Source organism: Dipodomys merriami, unplaced genomic scaffold (genome assembly GCF_024711535.1).
Source record: "Dipodomys merriami isolate MVZ:Mamm:240054 unplaced genomic scaffold, mDipMer1.0.p SCAF_98, whole genome shotgun sequence".
NCBI classification, from domain to species: Eukaryota; Metazoa; Chordata; class Mammalia; order Rodentia; family Heteromyidae; genus Dipodomys; species Dipodomys merriami.
The window spans coordinates 1,562,066-1,577,982 of record NW_027206601.1 but is presented as its reverse complement, the minus strand read 5'-3'; the positions used below and the strand labels follow the sequence as shown (position 1 = coordinate 1,577,982).

At 46.2% G+C, this 15,917-nt stretch overlaps 1 protein-coding gene across 1 annotated transcript in view; it reads left to right on the top strand.

Annotated features, from left to right (window-relative positions):
- Adcy1 (adenylate cyclase 1) overlaps positions 1 to 15,917 on the top strand; it is a 102,859-nt gene that overhangs the window by 70,945 nt on the left and 15,997 nt on the right. The window contains exons 10-14 of the mRNA XM_070014566.1: positions 3 to 100; positions 1,010 to 1,094; positions 4,696 to 4,785; positions 5,509 to 5,762; positions 6,094 to 6,224. Coding sequence (XP_069870667.1) covers positions 3 to 100; positions 1,010 to 1,094; positions 4,696 to 4,785; positions 5,509 to 5,762; positions 6,094 to 6,224 — 658 coding nt within the window. The remainder of the gene's footprint in view (positions 1 to 2; positions 101 to 1,009; positions 1,095 to 4,695; positions 4,786 to 5,508; positions 5,763 to 6,093; positions 6,225 to 15,917) is intronic.

Sequence of the window (15,917 nt, the reverse complement as noted above, 5' to 3'; positions counted from 1 at the left end):
AGTACCACCAGCTTCAGGACGAGTATTTTACCAGCGCTGTGGTCCTCGCCCTCATCCTGGCTGCCTTATTTGGCCTTGTCTACCTTCTGATAATCCCACAGTAAGTGCTGCTCCTTCTCTGAACCATGGCACAGGAAGATGACTGAGAACTCCAGGTCCCTGGGGTCAGTGGCTGTGTGCTCTTTGTGTTCAAAATTGACCTCCATTCACTCTGTCATTGTGCCTGGCCTGTGGGATCACTCCAGTCCCATGGGTCAGTGGCCTGTGGGATCCCTTGGGTCACCCTCCAGTCCCGTGGGTCAGTGGTGTTGGAGTTCGGATGGCTTGTGGTGTGGGACTGCACATTGTCAATTTGCGTTTTTGAACATCCTCAGCTGGGAGGCATTGCGTGTTTTCTGTTTCTCTGTCCATGAGACCACCATGTACCACTGCCTTAAAACCGGCTAGAAGCCAACCAGCCCACAAATGGCTTCTAAATCCATATCACATTCATAAATGTGGAAATGAGAAAAAGTGCACTTTGAAAAGGAAGAAAAGCAACCATTTTATTATTTATTTATTAATTGTTGTGGTAAAAATGATGGGCAGAAAAGTTACAGTTACATAAATTAGGTAATGGATACATTTCTTTTTGAACAGTGTCACCCCCTCCCTCATTTTCTCCCAGTTTCCCCCTCCTGTTCTCCCTCCCCCACAAAAAGCAGCCATTTACAAACCAGTCACTCATATCAACAAATATGAGTTTAGCAACTTTCTTTCCAGGTCATAGAAGATACCTAACCTAGGCTAGATTTTGGTGGAGGTGGTGGGAGAAGGGCAAACAAGGGGATCCTCACCCAGGAGCCTTGGGTGCCTTTCTCTAGGGGACAAGCCAATGGACAGGTCCCCAGGGACCATCCACTGCAGTGCCTCCTGGGGCTCTGGGGACATGGGTCCAGTGCAGGAGGGGATGACGCTCAGCTTCACCTACCTCCCCTCTCACAGTGACCTCCCTGTCCTCTGTCCCTAGGAGTGTGGCCGTCCTGCTCCTGCTGGTGTTCTCCATCTGCTTCCTGGTGGCCTGTGTCCTATATCTGCACATCGCCCGGGTGCAGGTACGTGTGAGTGAACGCCCTATGTCTGTGCTGCATTCCACCCAGGTAGGCAGCAGGTCAGGTGACACAGGAGGGCCCACAGTGACTCTGTTCCCCACCTGACACCACATGGTCAATGGAATCTCCGTGTGGTAGATACTCATAAGGCCCAATCTGCACTGGGTCCTGTGCACTGTCTAGGGCTGTTGTCTGTCTGTCTGTCTGGATGATGAATATTAATGAAATAAATAAACCTGTGGTGCTGCTGCTGTTCTAACTGAAGTGAAGTAAAGCCTCATTGTGTTCTTAATTTATATTTATTGATTTTGTGTGTGTGTGTGTCTGTCAGATTTTTGTCTGTATTCATTTGAGAAAGTTATGGTAAGATCCTTTGCCCATTTGAAAACCAGATTACTTCTTTTCTTCCCACTGAGTCATTTAGTTCTTTACAGAATTTAAATATTTCCTTTTATCAGGATGTAGGGTTTACAAACATCTCTCAATCCATGGGTTATTTCTTCTTATTGATCATCATAGATGAAAAGCTTCCTTACATTGGCCTAGGCAATGTGTGTTTGATAAAATTCTGAAAAGAAAAGAAAAGCACAGCACAAGCAATAAAAGTGAAAGAGGACAGATGGGACGTCAGATTGCAGAGCTAAGGCAGCTCTGCGAGTAGAGCTCTCACATGATTCTGCTGTATCATGAGACAAGCACGCCTATCTGAGGAGCTTAGAGTCACCCAGTCACCAGTTCCAGCTGTGGTATGGGATCACATGGTCGCCAGCCTGAGAACATGATAGCTCAAGTGATCTCTGGCTTGAAAAATCTGGGGAATATTTTACAACTGCATCTATCCCAAATACAAGAAAACAGATTCATTTTATTACATTTCTATGTTGATAGAAGTGTGTGTGTGCGTGTGTGTGCGTGTGCATGCGTGCGTGTGTGTGCGCGTGCGTGCGTGTGTGTGCACGTGCGTGTGTGTGTGTGTGTGTGTGTGTGTGTGTGTGTGTGTGTGTGTGTGTTGGTATTGGGGCTTGAACTCAGAGCCTGAGTGCTGTCTCTTAGCTTTTTTGCTTAAGGCTGGCACTTTACCACTTCAGCCACAGCTCCACTTCTGGTTCACTGGAGATAAGAATCTCATAGACTCTGGCTGTCTTCAGATCTCATCCTCCTGAGTAGCTAGGATCACAGTTGTGAGCCTTGGACTTTATTTTGGCTGACAGATTACAGTTCTCAGGAGAATTGTAATCTGTCTCATTGGTTGTCAAAGGCTCTTCGTGTGTGTGTGTGTGTGTGTGTGTGTGTGTGTGTGTGTGTGTGTGTGTGTGTGTGTGTGTGTGTGTGTGTGTGTGTGTGTGTGTGTGTGTGTGTGTGTGTGTGTGTGTGTGTGGTTTCTACTAGCAGACAGGAAGCCCTGCCTGGGTTGGGTGCAGGTTTGAGCATGTGCGCAGTCTTAGAGAGTTTTAGCCTCAGCCCTGTGTGCTGCCACCTAGGAGGTGCTATGACTGTGTCTCCAGAAGCCATAGCAATATAGAGTGAGGCCGGTGCTTCCAGATGGCAGGACCCGGTAGGATCAGTAAATTACATGTGTTTCTATGCCTGTACCTAGGCAGAGCCGGAGCCAGGCCCTCCATGGGGAGTGGAAGTCCTTGTGGCTGAGTCTAGCTGTCACCTCTCTCCCTACCACTTTGCCCATGGGCTCACTGAGCAATGGGCATCTGGGAAGGATGTGTCTGACCATTTTCTCTTCCAAGGGAGGCTCATATATTCCCCAAGTTCTCCCAGTGGGAGGGCTTCCTTTCTTCACCTCCTTCAAGGGTGTCTATAGGGGGCCTGAGGCTTTTCTTCCTTCTGTCAGCTGATCACAGGATGGTCCCCTTGAGACTGCAGGCACAGACTGGGGGAGAGAAGGCCATGCAGCTGGAGAGAGGGCATGGGCATTTAGGCCTCTTCCTAACTGACTTGTGTGCTCAGGACCTACACAAGTATATGGCATCTGCATTTGGTGATGGGCTGGAGTATGCCCTCATCTTTGTGGCTTAGTGAGTCAGATGACTTCCAGCCCATACTGGGCAGCTCAGGTCACACGGGAACTTGGTGGCCTGTGAGCAGGGCAAGATCCCTTCTCAAAAGGAGTGTCCTTATCTACAGAGGGTTCTCCAAATCCTGTGCCAGGCAGGGCCTGTATGTGGATCACTGATCCAGGTCTGCCAGTGGCGCTGTCTGCATCCCCAGCCACACCCCTGCCGGGCTGTGATGGGTACTGGAGAAACAGCCTTGAAGGCCTGCTCTGGAGAGCAGAGGCCTACAGTTGTGTCTTGCCTGGTCTGGATCAATTTGGGAGAGAAACGGAGGATCGGGGCCAGCAAAGCCTGAGGCCTGGCCATGCACTTCATCTCTTCTGGCTGAGACCAATGGAAATGGAGCATTGTTTGGGTGACATGCAACAGGACTTGGGGATCTGCCAGCTGCTCTAGCTTGTTGCTTGGCAGTCTGTTCTGTTCTCACCCCTAGAACCTAGGATTGTAGGCTTGCTCATGTTTGTGCTGACTTCTTCTCAGCTGTCTACTCTCCTGACCTCACAGGAGGTTAGTAGGATGACTGCACAGACTACCAGATCGTCCTGCCAGGTCAGGTTTGTCTGCATGAGCTGAGGCTTTCTATAAGATGCCATGAGCACTCATTGTGGTCTGTAATTTAATTTTTAGGAATGTGAGTGCATAAGGAGGTCTTACTTTCATCCTTGCCACCAGTTGTTGAATATTATATTTAAAGTTGAAATTATATTTAAAGTAAATTAAGTAAAATATAATTTCTCTTAAGAGTGGTATATAACCTGTACAGAGAATGTAATAATACTTACTTATTTGGCTGTTGTGATATACAACTGTAGTGTCATGAATCGGAGGCCAGCCAGGGCTACATAGTGAGTTTGAGTCCAGCCTGCAGTGTAATAAGGCCTGGATTAGGAAAATAGGTGTGATGACACCTATAACCTATATGTGCTTATAATCTCAGCCACATGGGAGTGGGGATAGGAGAATTGGGGATCCTATTTAGGACAGTCTGGGCAAAACAGCTCAAAACCTTATCTGAAAAACAAATGAAAGCAAAAAGGACAGAAAGTGTGGCTCAGATGATAAAATGCATGCCCAGAGATCCTGAGTGCACTTACTAATCTCACAAAAACAAACATCAAACAAACAGACAAAAACCTTACTGAAGACATAAATTCTTGTCGCTCCTGAGAGGGGAGAATTCAGTTTCTTGAAAGTACCAAGCTATTCCATTCAAATTTGATTGCCAGTCAAGTTAGAGAGAGAGAGAGAGAGAGGGAGAGAGAGACAGAGACAGAGATAGAGAGGGGAGGTGGCTCTCTTTATCATTTAAAGACCAGATTTTTTTCTTTAACTTGGTAAATTCTTCACCTAGAATACAGGCAACAAAAAATAGGGGATAAATAGGTAAAAGCAGACAAGGGAAACGGGCGAAGCAAGAAGCGATTTGGGAGGACTGCTGAGGGCCGCTTGCTCTTTCTGTTCTAGATTGTTTGCCATATGTATAAATCTCATTGGCAGTCAGCATTGGGTTTGAAAGTGCTGCTTTTCTCCATCAGTGTTTCCCAGGGTGCCTGACGATCCGGATCCGCACTGTCCTGTGTGTGTTCATAGTGGTCTTAATCTACTCGGTGGCCCAGGGATGTGTGGTGAGTACCAAAACCTTCCTTTAGCCAGACACTAGTGGCTCAGGCCTGTATTCCTAGCTACTCAGGAGACTAAGATCTGAGGATTGCAGTTTGAAGCTGGCTGGGGCAGAAAAGTCTCTGTAAGATTTATTTATTTATTTATTTTTGTTGGTCATGGGGCTTGAACTCTGGGCCTGAGCGCTGTCCCTCAGCTCTTCAGCTCAAGGAGAGCACTCTACCACTTGAGCTAAAACGCCACTTCCAGTTTTCTGGTGGTTTATTGGTTTATTGGAGATGAGAGTTTCCGAGATTCTCAGATCTCAGCCTCCTGAGTAGCTAGGATTACAGGCGTGAGCCACAGGTGCCTGGCTTCTCTGTAAGATTTTATCTCCAATTAACCACCAAAAGGCTAGAAATGGAACTGTGGCTCAAGTGGTAAAACACTAGCTCTGAGTGAAAAAGCTCAAGACACACATGGAAGAAAAAAAATCCTTCCGTCAGTGTTGGGCTGGAAGTTACAGAAGGAACTACCAGGCCTGAGAAACAGATATAACTGACACCATCTGGTCTACTTCAGCCCCTCCCCTGCCCTGCTGCCAGCCTTTGCTGTCTGTGGCAGCAGGATGGTCCAGACCTAGCTGGAGGCACTTGGAGGTGTGATGGTCCTTGTGGGGAAAAATCTGTGGGGTATCTGGGTGTCCCAATGGGCAGCTTTCCTGAGCCTCCCTTTCCTTTATTGCACAGGTGGGCTGCCTGCCCTGGGCCTGGAGCTCCCAGTCCAACAGCTCCTTGGTGGTCCTGGCAGCAGGCGGCCGGCGCACCGTCCTGCCTGCTCTGCCCTGCGAGTCTGCGCATCATGCCTTGCTCTGCTGCCTGGTGGGCACCCTCCCGCTTGCCATATTCCTGCGGGTGTCCTCCTTGCCAAAGATGATCCTTCTGTCGGGGCTTACCACGTCCTACATCCTTGTTCTGGAGCTCAGTGGGTACACCAGGGCTGGGTGAGTGTGGGACGACCCACGTGGGGGGTTATCCGTGACGACGCCAACATGGACACTATGCATACCACCTGCTGATCGGCAAACTTGTGTGGACTAAATACATGCAACGTTTTTTAGTTCTGTGCCGTCTCCGTTTCCCCTCTTCAGCCCAGATACAAGCAGGGCCTTAGACTCCCCACTGAGAAGGGGGGTCTCATCCTGAGTCTGTTCCCCAGGAGTGGTTGGTAGGCATTACTGCCTGGGAGGGCTCTCTGCCCAGCTCTGGGGTTGATGGCCATCTCTGGCCTGGGAGCTTAACACTGACTTAGCATTTCTTTCTCGCTCCTGCCAGGGGCGGTGCTCTTGCTGGACGCAACTATGAGCCGATCCTGGCCATTCTGCTGTTCTCATGCACACTGGCCCTGCATGCCAGGCAGGTGGATGTCAGGCTGCGACTGGACCACCTCTGGGCAGCACAGGCAAGTGAACCCTTGCTGCTTCCTGGGTGTGGAGGGAGGGGAGCTTCCTACCAGTGGGCTGGCTAGCCATGACAACCACTGGTCATATGGTCCACAGAGGCTGCTGCTCAGAAGCATGACAGGGCTGGACACTAGCAGGACGGAGGAGACCTGTCCGGGGTCTGAGGAGTAGGAGTGTGCCTGTGGAGTGACTGCATGCCACACAGTACTGCAGGATGGGTGTGCTGGAGGCTGCATGAGGCTGAGGTAGCTGTTCTTTGAGGCAGTGGGTCCCCTATCCAAGCTGGGTGTGAGAATGATATCAGGGGGCTCAGCCTCTACTGATGTTCCAGCATGTCAGCAGTGTTATCAGGAAAGGGGAAAATGGCCTTCCAGGTTGAGATTAGGAATTTGAACTTTTTGGGGGGGCAGGGGGGAGGTCAGTCATGGGGCACTATCCCTGAGCTCTTCAGCTCAAGGCGAGCACTCTACCACTTGAGCCACAGCACCACTTCCAGTTTTCTGGTGGTTAATTGGAGATAAGTCTCACAGATTTTCCTGCCCCGGCTGGCTTTGGACTGTGATCCTCAGATCTCAGCCTCCTGAGTCGCTAGGATTACAGGTGTGAGCCACCAATGCCCAGCTAGGAATTTTAATTTTTAAGCAGCCACCCTGGAAAACTATCGCCATTGTGGAGGTGACCAGGAGTAGCAGTGTGAGCTGGCCTGGGTCCCTGACCACCAGTGGCTTTCCACCTGGGTGTGGGACAGGTGCCAACTGCAGGATGATTACCGGTGCCCTTGCTCAGGTATTTGGAGATGCCTGGTCCCTTCTGTGTCCACAGGAAGGCAAACTGTGCCTGGTGCTCAAGGCATTCCCACCCGCACCCGCCTTCATCTGCTTAGCGTCCCTAGGCATCTGGGGCATGAGGCATTGGAGCAGGCTCAGAGCCATCTGCAGAACGTGAAGTCTCTCCTGAGCACACTGCCCCACCTAGACTTCTTATCTACAAAGAGGGAATGATGGCTGACAACGCCAGCCGTAGCAAGAGACAGTCTTCTTGTTTTCCCACATTTACAACATCCCTGATATCTGAACAGTCACTGGTGGCTCATACTCATAATCCTACCAACTCTGGAGGATCATACTTCCAAGCCAGCCCAGACAGAAAAGTCCATGGAACACCACTTCCAAAATAACCAGCAAAAAGCTTGACTGGAGACATGGCTTAAATGCTAGAGCACCATCTGAGAAAGCAAGTATAAGGCCCTCAGTCAAACCCTATGCTGGCTTTTTAAAAAAAAAAAAAAAAAGAAGGAACACCTCTTTGCTGCTGGAGCTATATAATTTCTTCAGTCATCAGAGTAGCAGTGCCCAGAGACAGGAATTACACATGAGAATACAGGTGCGTATTAGACATGCCAGGGTCAAACAGTAGTCAAGCTTTACTAGACAACTGAGCCACAGTCTGGCTGCTGTCTGTGTGACCTCTGGGTGGGCTCAGAACCCCTGGAGTGAGTGGTGTCTGGGGTGGAGTGGGAGCATCCTCAGCCCAGTGCCTCCCTCCTGCAGCCATCACTGAAATGGGGCCCAGTTCAGCTGCCAAACTGAGCCTGCCAGAGGATGGCTCCGAAGCTGGGGGAGGGAAGAGGGGAGGAGAGGGCGGGGCTAGGCCATTGGATGGCTCTCTGTGGACATGGAACTGAGGGTGGCATCTTGTGGTAGTCTGGATAGCTCTGATATGTTTGCTGTAGTGGGAAAGCCTGCTGCCCTGTCATCCCAGCTCGAGGCTGCGTGGGCAGCAGGCCATGGAAGTTGGGAGAGATGGAGACCCTGGGCAGAAGCAGCAGGGTGACAAGGGCTGCACCTGATATCAAATAGTCTTTGTGCTAAATTCTAGCAATTTCATCTAGGGCCAGAGGCCTGTCAAACTCTCTTCCCTCCAGAAGCAAACAATCTAGGTTGGCAGAAATAACAGCCTCTTTCTGCAGTACGCTGGGCCCTTCTAGCTTGCTCGCTGCGGTTCTGAGTTCTGTTGGGTGACCAGCTCTGGCAGGCTCACCTCATTGACCCAACTCAGCCAGAAGTGAGTAATGTTCAAGTCAGCCTCCCAGGGGCAGGGCAGGTGGGGAAGACCAGCAGCTCCTGGGAGGAGACTGGTAGCCTCTGTTTGCCAGGGCCATGCCAAGTACTCAGAAGAGCCTCTCTACCGACCTGTGCTGTAGCTCATGGTCTTTGTTGGGCACACTGGCTGTCCAGCATAATCCATCAGATTGGCCACTGACCTTGTCACTAGCTGACCCCTGTTTTGGGCTAAGATCTTTTCCTCGTGACTATCTATCCCCCAAACTGTTGATGAATAGACTTAGGATGAGCCAGGAAGCTAGGTCAGTAAGGGTAACAAGATGAGATGTGTTAATAAGGCGCCCCATTCACTTCAGACTCTTAAGCAAGTAGAACAGAGATCTTGGCTTGGGACTTCCTGTGGCAGGAAGATACTTTTCCACGTCTGGGTTGATACGACCTTCTGGGGGGGAGTTGGTTGTTAAATTGTGATGTTTGTTATTACATACAATAGTTGAATGTTTCTCATTAGAATATTTGAGCTTCCATGTGACTCTTATCTACTAGAACCCCCACATAGGAGTTTACCAGAAAGTTTGGGTCAGGAATATACTGCCTGTGTGTCATAAGGGAAGGGTTGCTAAATGGAACACACTGACACATTTCCTTCAGTAGATACATGCCAGGAACTGTTACCTCACTTTCCTGTCACCCCAGAAAAACATGGAGCTATCTAGACTTTGCTTCTTTGCCCTGTAGATATTTAGGTGGGTTGTTTCAAACTATTGCTTCACTTTCAGAACAAACTCTGGGAGAGTTAATTATTTATGGAAAGCAGATCGGTTGTACAAACCTACATAAACAAACAGGCTCTACCTTGTGATGGTGCCCTCAAGCACTAGTATTTAACTATTGGGACACTTTCCTTCCAGTGTTGTTGTGATTTTACAACTCAGCAGATAGCTACCATAGCAACTATAATTTCAGTGTTTATGCTCATTACAACCATTGCAGTCCACTTGTCTACCAATAAATTATTTTTAATTTTTTAATTATCTTTAAGTAGTATACAAAGGAGTTGCCACTTAACAAAGCAGTTTATGGCTATGATGACCAATAATTTCCATTACATAATAGCCATTATTAACTTTGAAAGGGAAGTTCAGCTGTGGTCAGGCAGCACGTATTCATGGAATTCCCTATTAGAACACTGTCCTCCTCCTCACTTCAGCCCCTGCTATTCCTGGGCACACACATGTGGCAGAAGCACCAAGCCAAGGACACCTTTCTCAGACAGTTTGGTCGTCATTTTTTTTCTGTGTCTTTGCACAGGTGTTCCCTGGGCTCTGAGTGAGTACCTCCTGTCACAGAGCTTTGTGGGGGGGACAAATGATTCCCGGTCCCCTCTCCTGAGGCCCCACCTTGCAGGGGTCCCACCCCTGAGCATCCCCCCGCCATGGATCAGAGGACCACACCTGTAATCCCTGAACCCCTGGGGACAAACCACATCTAAAGCATAGCAACGTCTTTGTTTAAATTTGGTATCAAAGTAATACTGGTTCTTCAGTTTCCAGAAGGGCTTTGGTGTAGAGTTGGTTAGGCGAAGCGAAGCTCTCTGGACCTGGATGCTTTGTTTAAACTAAAATTGAAGCTTTCCATTTCTTTCTAAGGTAGCTTTCGAAGTTTATATCCTTCCCTGGAAGCTGTTGATTTTGTTGACATGAAATTGGTTATAATATTCTCTTAGTAGCCTTTTAGTATTTATAGAGCCTGATGTGTATTACATTTCTACCACATATTCTGTAATTAATTTACTGCTATTTTTTCAAGTTTTTAAGGTGACTTGAGAGAAGCTGATCTTCCTTTTTCACATTGGTATTTTATGTTATGAATTTACCTGCGTTAGCTGAATTCCACAAATTAAGTAGTTTCAATTTTGTTTGCTTCAAAGCACTAATTATCCTTTTGATTTCTTCTTTGAACCAAAAGTTGCTGTATTGTTTTTTACTTTTGATTATTTCCCAGAGATCTTTCAATTATTGACTTCAGATTTAATTATAGTATGCTCATATATTATATAATTTGAATCCTCATAATTTTATTTATTTTTATTTTTATTTTTTTGTCAGTCATGGGGCTTGAATCTGGGCCTGGGTGCTGTCCTTGAGCTAAAGAACTCTACTACTTGAGCCACAGAGCAACTTCCAGTTTTCTGGTGGTTTATTGGAGATAAAATCTCTTGGACTTTCCTGCGTGGGCTGATTTTGAACCACGATCCTCAGATCTTAACCTCTTGAGTAGCTAGGATTACAAGAGTGAACCACTGTTACCCGACTCTCAAAATTTTTTTATTGCTTGCTATTTTTTTCCCTATTCCGCGTGCGCTTGACTAGACTATGTATTCTGGCATGGTGGTTTATAGATTTCAATTAAGTCCACTTGGCTGATAAAGTCTGTACTGGTTTTCTTTCTGTTAAGTTTTTAGTGGGGTTTTGGAATTTTCAACCATAATTGTGGATAGAGTTGCAGTTCTTCAGTTTCTGCTTTGTGTATCTTATGACTTGTTATTAGGTACTTATATTTAGGATTATGATCTCTTAATAAATTTGCCCCTTTAAACCTCTTTAGCATTTTAGAAAGATTCCCTTTACCCAGCTAATACTTGGCTCTGAAGTCTACTTGGTCTTGTGTTAATATAAATAATCCAGTTTTAGGACTGGCAAGGTGGCTCAGTGGTAGAGCGCTTGCCTTACATGCATGAGGCCCTGGGTTCGATTCCTCAGCACCACATAAGCAGAAAAAGCCAGAAGTGGCTCTGTGGCTCAAGTGGTAGAGCGCTTGCCTTGAGCTGAAGAGCTGAGGGACAGCGCCCAGGCCCAGAGTTCAGGCCCCACAACAAGCAAAAAAAAAAAAAATCCAGTTTTCTTTGAATATTTTTTCTACCAGTTTACTTTTGACCTATTTGTGTCTTCTTGTTTAAAATGCATTTTTTTCTCTAAGCAATATTTGATTAAATCTGGCTTCTTCATCCAATTTATAAATTTCTACCTATACCTGTGTAGGCCATTGTATGTAATTATTGATATGGTTAGACTTGTCTACACCTTGCTATACTCTTTATCTGATGTCTTCTTTATTTCTTCTTCTTCTTCTTCCTCCTCCTCCTCTTCCTCTTCCTCCTCCTCTTTCTCCTCCTCCTGCTCCTCCTCCTCCTCCCTTCTCTGCCGCTGACTGGGTACTGTCCCTTGGCTTTTGTGCTCAAGGCTAGTGCTCTACCACTTTGAGCCACAGCATCATTTCCAGATTTTTGGTAGTTAATTGGAGATAAGAGTCTCATGGTCTTTGCTGCCTGGGCTGGCATTGAACCTTGATCCTTAGATCTCAGCTTTCTGAGTAGCTAGGATTACAGGCATGAACCACTGATGCCTGGCTTCCTTATTCTTCCTTTTGGGTTGTTTTTATTATCTGCTTAAATATTTTGTTTTGCTTATTAACTGTTCTTCTTTGGTTCAGGATTTTAGTGGGTACTTATAGCCTATCTTCAAGTGGCATTTTTTCTACCCTATACATAGTGTAGGACCTTTGCCCTAGAATATGCTGTGGTAGGTTGCCGGTGTACTGTCAATGTTGCTTTGTTGAAATCTAATGCTTAATATGATGTTATTAGAAGGAGGGTTACATGGAAGAAAATTAGTTGATGAGAGAAGATCTTTCACAAATTGCTAGTCTTATAAAAAAATGCTTAGATACTTTCTTATCTTCTTCTTGCCATGTAGAAATATAATGAGAACTTGGCCATTTGCAACCAAGTGTGTTCTCATCCAACCCAACCATGGCTAGGTGCCTATGGTTCATGGTTGTCATCTTAGCTACTCAGGAGGCTGAGATATGAGAATTATAATTGGAAGCCAGCCTGGGCAGGCAAATCTGTGAGACTCTTATCTATCTCTAAGTAACTAGAGAAAAAAATCCTGAAGTAGAGATGTGGGATTACAGGTGTTTATTACCATGCCTTGTAGTATTCCTCATTTGGGGGGGGGGGTCTGGTCGTGGGGCCTGAACTCTGGGCCTGGGCGCTGTCCCTCAGCTCTTCAGCTCAAGGCTGGTGCTCTACCGCTTGAGCCACAGGGCCACTTCCGGCTTTTTTTTTCTTTTTCTTATGTGGTGCTGAGGAACTGAACTCAGGGCCTCATGCATGCAAGGCAAGCGCTCTATCACTGAGCCACCTTCCCAGCCTGTATTCCTCATTTTTACTGATTCTTTTTTTCTCTGCTTCATTTTTAATAGATTTTTCCAACTATGTCTTTAAGTTTACTAATCTTTTCTATCAAAATACATAACCTGCTAGTCTCATCCAGGGTGCTGTGTATCTGACATTACAGTTTTCTAGAAGTTAGTCTTTTTATGTCCCTTTGCTTGCACTTTAACATGGTTCTTCTGTGATATAATTATGAATACACTCATAATGATGATTTTGAATGTTTAATTTAATCAGCTGTATTCAAGTAATAATTATTTTTTCCTTATAATGAGTGGCACTTTATTGTTTCTTTGTTTGTGTCTATTTTTTTGGTGCTACCTGGAATTTGAACTTAGTGCCATGCACTTGGTAAGCCAGGCATTCTTATCATTTCAGCCACTCCACCAGCCTGAATATTGATTTTCAATGGCATAGTCAAAAATTTGAATATTTACTTTTTATACAATGGCTATTCTTTCATTTCCAAAGTTATCCTTAGGCCTTTTTCTGAGACCTAGGTAAGTTCCCCTTGGAATTTGAAGAAGCCTTTAAAAATGGCTTCTGAAATGCAATTACTGGAGAGAAAAGACCATGAAGTCATAGCACAGGGCAAGAGTTGTGGGCAAAGGGGAAGAATGTGTGGTCTCTCCTCCAGGGAGCAGGAGAGGGCTGGGTGGTGGCCTATGGGGGGAATATGGGTGATGGCATGGCCCTTTAGAGTGGCTTTCTGAACCCAGTATTATGAGGGTGAGGGTTGGGTTCTGCTGTAGAGCAGACATCTCCAGGACATCAGTAGGAGCAATGAGCAAAGGTTTATCCACTCCTTATGACATGTCTGTGTGGGTTAGCCAAAGCTACATCATTTCAGTCTTCCAGGCCAGGCTGGTGGCCTCCAGCACAGCCCTTTGTGGCAAGGAAAGGGAGCTGGAGGTCCAGAACTGGTCTCTGAAGGCTCCAATCCAGAAGCAACTCAAGATTGGCTTGTCTTGGGGGGTAACCTTGTACTATCCCCTTGTCCTTGGAAGCCAGTGGAGGAACATTAAGAATGGCCTTCCTGGAGCCTTCGTGGGGGAGCCTTCTGGTGCTAGGAGTCCTCATGTTGCTGCTGAACCCCTTCAGTCTTACAGCAAATTCCGACGTGAGAGGGCAGAGCTTCTCCGGACACCTGCGTCCCCATTTAGCCTGCCTGGTTTGGGCCCCCTGATGGTAGAAATCATCCATCACAGGGACAGTAATACCAGGCAGAGATGTGTGCCATCTCTGACCCACACAGCATCATCTGCATGTCCAGGAAACAGGTTTTATAGAGAGCTTTGTGTTCAAGTGAAAATGAGTAACCAAAGGAGGGTGACATGAAATAATTCAGTCCCAAAGCTAGAAACTACATTTCTCTCCTCTGGGGCTGACGAGGTTTAATTATAGCTATCTGGACCAGGGAAAGTTCCTTTAACTTTGTGTGCTTCCCCCCAAAAGGAGAATATGCCCCCAGGGAAATCTGATGATTCAGCGTGAGGGGGCATCAGAAAGTTTATTTATAGTGAACATCAGGAGACGTGCCGTCCTGATAGTGAAAATGAACTGGCAATCAGGTTCTTGGCACGTGGCCTGTGTCCACACAGGGTGCAGAGGGAGGAAGAGCAGTCCTCTGTGAGGAGCATACTGTTGATCCAGGCGCTAGGGTGATCTTACACTGGGAACTCTGTCAGAGTGATGGAGAGGGTCATTCACAGCACATGTCAGCAACTCAGGGAGTTGTTTTGTTTTGTTCTTTTTCCAAAATGACAAATGCACGGGGCTGTGACCTCCCTTGGAATGCCACAACAAGGCCAGTGGATGTGCCCTGATCAATAAATTCTAAAATGTCAGCACACATGAGAAGGAACATGAGTTTGGAAAGAAACTTTCCATCCAGAAAATATTGTGAAAACAGAAATCGAATACGTCTCTATCACATGACCTTGTTGACAAGAATAATGGCCTTCAAAATACTACAGCCTCCTGGATACTTGGAAAAATGTATATGTTAGAGAATCTCAGTGGATTTTCATCTTATTTCATTAAAAATAAAACAGTACAACTAATGCTTACATCGCAAAATATAAGTGGCATGGAGTGGATGGACATTTATCAGTCATATGTCAACAAAGATCTTACATCTATGAGTTAGGCAAAAAAAAAAAAGACATAGGAAGGACAGTCCCTACATTCACAAATACATAAGCAGAATTTAGAATCTTTTCATCACAGTGTTATAAGTTAAGATATTGTTTTTAAGCCAAGCACATCCAATCATGTTGTTTTTATGAAAATAGTATTAATATTAATAGTAGTTATTTTGGGAAGAGTACAATTTTATCTGTAAATCAATAAAATGAAAAATTATTTTTAAAATATCATTTCTTGCTGGGCATTGGTGGCTCACATCTTTAATTCTAGCTGCTTAGGAGGCTGAGATTGGAAGGATCATGGTTGGAAGCAGAAAAATATGAGACTCCATTTCCAAAATAAGCAGCAAAAAAAAATCAGGGTAGAAGGCATGGTTCACGTTGTAGGGCTCTAGCCAAATAAGTGGAAGGCCCTGACTTCACACTCTGTACCATGGTGGGGGAATCTTTTCTTTCCTGTTTATCTCACCCTTCAGAAAGTTTTCTTTTATGCATATTGGATCCTAACATGTTAGTGCATGATTAGAAATCCTTGCCTTATGGAGAGAGCTGTGTGTAGACTGTTCCATTGACAGATGTGGGAAATGAGAAGATAGAGGCTAAAATCAGAGGCTGCCAGTCTGTAAGAGAGACCCACAGCAGACTGATGGGTTTGTTTCCTGGGTGGTTCATTGCCGTCACAAGGCCAAACAGTGATGATCAGTGCAGATGCAGGCCTTTGTTGTCTTCTCTGACGTGGGCTCTGAGCCCCTTCAGAGTCACCAGTGGCCACATCCTGCAGAGTGGGTTCCAGCTAGTCTGGGTAGCAGTAACCAATGCCTGCTTAAGTCTGACCTTGAGGGTATGGCCCAGAGGTGCCTTTCTTGTATTCCTATGTGCTGTGGTCTACCTGTCTAAAGATCAGGAAAAACAACATTGTGCTCTCTGTGTGGCACATGCTATAACTTACTGGCCTGGTTTTCTCAGATACCTCTGAGGGGCTACCCTGCCCAGTCTGGCCCTCCATCTTTGTACTTACCACATCCCCATGCTCAGCTCTTGTGGCTCAAAACCTCCTTGCCCCTCTCCTTGGATATGTCTATTTCTTAATTTAACTCCATGAACTCTAGCAGCATGTAATTGGCTAAATGGACTCTTACTCTCATAGTTCCACCAAAAAGAGGCTGTGCTTTTCCACTGAGGTGGCCCAGGCCTTCTCCAAAGCCCTTGTTGAGTGGAGCCTTCTTGAGTGGCTGTTTTTCTTCCCATT